This window comes from Sinocyclocheilus rhinocerous, unplaced genomic scaffold, assembly GCF_001515625.1.
Source record: "Sinocyclocheilus rhinocerous isolate Xijiao unplaced genomic scaffold, SAMN03320098_v1.1 scaffold493, whole genome shotgun sequence".
Classification (NCBI taxonomy): Eukaryota; Metazoa; Chordata; class Actinopteri; order Cypriniformes; family Cyprinidae; genus Sinocyclocheilus; species Sinocyclocheilus rhinocerous.
The window spans coordinates 387,423-391,220 of record NW_015626376.1 but is presented as its reverse complement, the minus strand read 5'-3'; the positions used below and the strand labels follow the sequence as shown (position 1 = coordinate 391,220).

At 39.9% G+C, this 3,798-nt stretch overlaps 1 protein-coding gene across 2 annotated transcripts in view; it reads left to right on the top strand.

Annotated features, from left to right (window-relative positions):
* Window positions 1-3,798, top strand: part of ark2cb (arkadia (RNF111) C-terminal like ring finger ubiquitin ligase 2Cb) — a 12,252-nt gene extending 8,454 nt beyond the window's left edge. For both annotated transcript variants that reach the window (XM_016517760.1, XM_016517753.1), the window contains 4 exons: window positions 493-597; window positions 689-784; window positions 2,423-2,526; window positions 2,611-3,798. In XM_016517760.1, the coding sequence (XP_016373246.1) occupies window positions 493-597; window positions 689-784; window positions 2,423-2,526; window positions 2,611-2,728 (423 nt within the window). In that variant the 3' untranslated portion in view covers window positions 2,729-3,798. The remainder of the gene's footprint in view (window positions 1-492; window positions 598-688; window positions 785-2,422; window positions 2,527-2,610) is intronic.

Below are 3,798 nucleotides of genomic sequence, written 5' to 3'. Positions count from 1 at the left end.
GTTGAACTTTCTTCTCCTGCGTCATATTCCTCATGCGATTTGTTTGAGCTGCGCCCTCTACTGTACAGACGTGAATTTACATTTCCTTCAGCCTGAGGCGTATTCATTTCACTTTTACATTTGTAAAATAACTTTTTTATATTACAAACAAACTAGCAAGCCATGCCCAGATTAAAAAAGTAACTCAAAAGTAAGGTAACGCATTACCTTTCCATAAAAAGTAACGTAATTAGTTACTCTTTTAGGGAGTAATGCAATATTGTAATGCTTTACTTTTAAAAGTAACGTTCCCCAACAGTGCTGCAATCATTCATGTTTTCATGTGTGCACATGACAGATGGTTTATCTAAAGTAACTGACCAGTTCATGCATTCATCAAACCAATGACCTTGGTGTTGCTAGTCCCACTGTTTAAGCAATATATCTCTTCTTAAAGTGCAAAAATATTCTGCTTCATTGATGTTGTATGTTGATTAATGCTGTCCTTCACAGGTTGTCCATGAGATCAGAAACTACCCATATCCTCAGTTACATCTGCTGGCTCTCCAAAGCCTCAGTCCGTCTCGCCATGCGTCTGCTGTGCGGGAGAGTTACGAGGTACCGTCACACTTGGTGTTCTTTATTGCACATCTTCTGCTTCACAGTTAATCATCATCTCGTGTCATCATGTATGTGGTTTTGAATCCAGGAGCTCCTGCAGTTAGAGGACAGACTGGGCAATGTGAACAGAGGGGCTGTGCAGACCACCATCGAGAGGTTTACCTTTCCTCACAAGTATAAAAAGGTAAAACCACAGCTGTACGATGGCCTTTAAAAAAAGCTTTACAGCGTAACCAAGGAAACGCTGTATCACTGTACCATAAGCGCTGCTGTGTTTACAGCGGTAACCAAGGAAACGCTGTATCACTGTTCCATAAGCGCTGCTGTGTTTACAGCGGTAACCAAGGAAACGCTGTATCACTGTTCCATAAGCGCTGCTGTGTTTACAGCAGTAACCAAGGAAACGCTGTATTACTGTTGTTCCATAAGCGCCGCCTGCTGTCAGAGAGTGAATCTGCGTCTCATTCAGCTTGTCTGCTGTTTCTGTTTCATACAGATGTTTTCTGTAGCATAATTTCACATAGCTAAAGTCAGGTCATTCTGTTTTTGCTTCAGATTTTGAAATTATACAGTCTAAAATAAATAAAATATTGCACATGTATTATTATTTTTTTTGATCAATTCATGATTAAAATGCAGTGGTTGCCTCTAATTTCAAATGGCTATGAAAAATCAAGGTGCAACACAGAGTGAAGAATATGCAAATGTTATTTATTTTATACGTGACTTTTCCATTTCTGTACCTGAACATCTACAAACATAACCTAAATCATCATTTCATTTCTATCTTTGTGCTATAGGCCTATATTTAATTGTGCGATTACTTGTAATTTGTTAATTTGTTCTTATTTACTGGCTGTCACTTGTCTTTAATTATGTTTAAACTTTATATTTATGTTTATTTTTGGCTAGTGATTTTTTGCTGTGGTATCGAAATTGAAATAGAGAATTGTAAAATTAAACTGGTATCTAAAATATTGGTGTCATATAAGCGTATTTATTAGAATACAATATAACATAGATAATAAACAATGGTAACAGCAACTATTTTATTTTTTGTGGCAGGGCCAGTGAAAATGTTGGCAGGGCAAGTAAAAATTTGAACCACTGACCCGACCGAGCCAGTAGAAAAAATCCTTAGTGTTGATCCCTGCAATGGTATTGGGGTCAAATTGAGCCTTCATGTGTTTCCATGCAATTCACCAAAAATCAACACTTTGAACAAACCTACACCATTTTAAAATGCATATTATGTGGGTTTGTAAGGTGAAAGTTGCTGGAGAATTACCTGACCTTTTATTCATTTTTAGTATGTGTCCCTGGAGCACAAAAGCAGTCTTAAGTCGCTGGGGTATATTTGTAGCAATAGCCAACAATACATTGTATGGGTCAAAATTATTCATTTTCTTTTATGCCAAAAATCATTAGGATATTAAGTAAAGATCATGTTCCATGAAGATATTTAGTAAATTTCCTACCGCAAATATATCAAAACTTAATTTTTGATTAGTAATATGCATTGCTAAGAACTTAATTTGGACAACTTTAAAGATGATTTTCTCAATATTTTGATTTTTTTTTTTTGCACCCTCAGATTCCAGATTACCATACATACAGAAACCATACATCAATGGAAAGCTTATTTCTTCAGCTGTATGTATAAATCTCAATTTCTAAAAATTGACCCTTATGACTGGTTTTGTGCTCCAAGGTCACATATGTCACTGTTTTACTCTTGACTCCTGGTTGAACCTGTAATTTATGAAGTGTACATTTCTTCTGGATGTGCTAAAAGACTAATAACTGATCGTGTGATTTGTAGAGGAGACCTCTAGAGCTGAAGATCGGCATGGATGAAGAGGAGCTCGACACGGATGAGAAATGCACAATATGCCTCTCGATGCTTGAAGACGGAGAGGACGTCAGGTACTTTGACGCTCTACTCATAACTCACTCAACGATGTAAATAGTGGCCTTATCTTTCAACAAATTCTGTTTTTCTCTCCCCAGGAGATTACCCTGCATGCACCTCTTCCATCAGGCTTGTGTTGACCAGTGGCTGGCAACCAATAAGAAGTGTCCCATCTGCAGGGTAGACATTGAGACGCAGTTGTCCCCTGATAGCTGATGTCTCGTGTAGCACTAGCTAAAAGTCCTGTCGTCTTTCTTCGTCCCCTCGTGGGCACTTTGCCAAATGTGTGTCATCTCCATCACCTCTCACCTCTGACCTTTGCCTTCTGAGCCAACTGACGATGTAGAACGGGGAAGACGGAAAGCGCTGAAGACAGAGTCCATCCAGCACATGGAGAAGAACGAGTCTGTCGATGAAGATGGTTTCAGTCAAAGTGCTCTGCATGTGTGTGTGTGTTTAGGACGGCAAATGCCGCTCCGAATGTCTCTGAATGATCTCAAATGAAGACCAACCAAATGTTCTCAGTGTTCAGTAGGTCACGGATGAAGCATTACAGCATGAACGCCACAAAGTCCGACACATTACACGTGGTTGGTCATGAACTTTAAACGTAGTTGAACGAATCATTTGTGAAAAAAACAAAACAACGGGAATCAAAGTCATTGGCGAATGAGAGAAGCGTAAGAGTAGAACAATGACCCTGTGTTTAAATAAGCTCCGTCGTCGTGTCTGTGATTATCGGAGGTGATGCTTGACGTCCGTATGTAACCGTAAGGCCAAGCTTGATATGAACCGTGACAGTCCGCATTTTGTGCTCGTGACGCCTCCGACGCTTAGAAACGTATCCACCACCAAATGCATGTTGAAGCGAGAGTCCAGGGTTCTTCTGACGAGAGGTCGACGTGCATGAGGATGTTTCCTGCGTGATACTCTACTAATCCTGAAGACACTGTGTTCTCGATGCGTCTCCGAAGTCACCACGAGTGAAATATGTACCTTAATGCCTGTAGCACAAGCACACGTTGAATAGTAACGGCATAACTCCGTGTTTCCATTCGCTCTGTGACGCGTGGTCGTAAAGCAGCATCTGTAGAGTCATAATGTGCATGAAATCTGTTTGCTGCCATTTCTAGAGGACATGACAAGGGAGTAAAGCCATTTGTTTTATAGAAACCAAACATAACTTTTCTAAGCTGTACTTCATTATCACTCTTCCTCGTTTGATTCCAGGTTGCCAACCTGTGCGAGGCTGGTACAACTTCTCGACATAAGTAGCTGCAATGCTG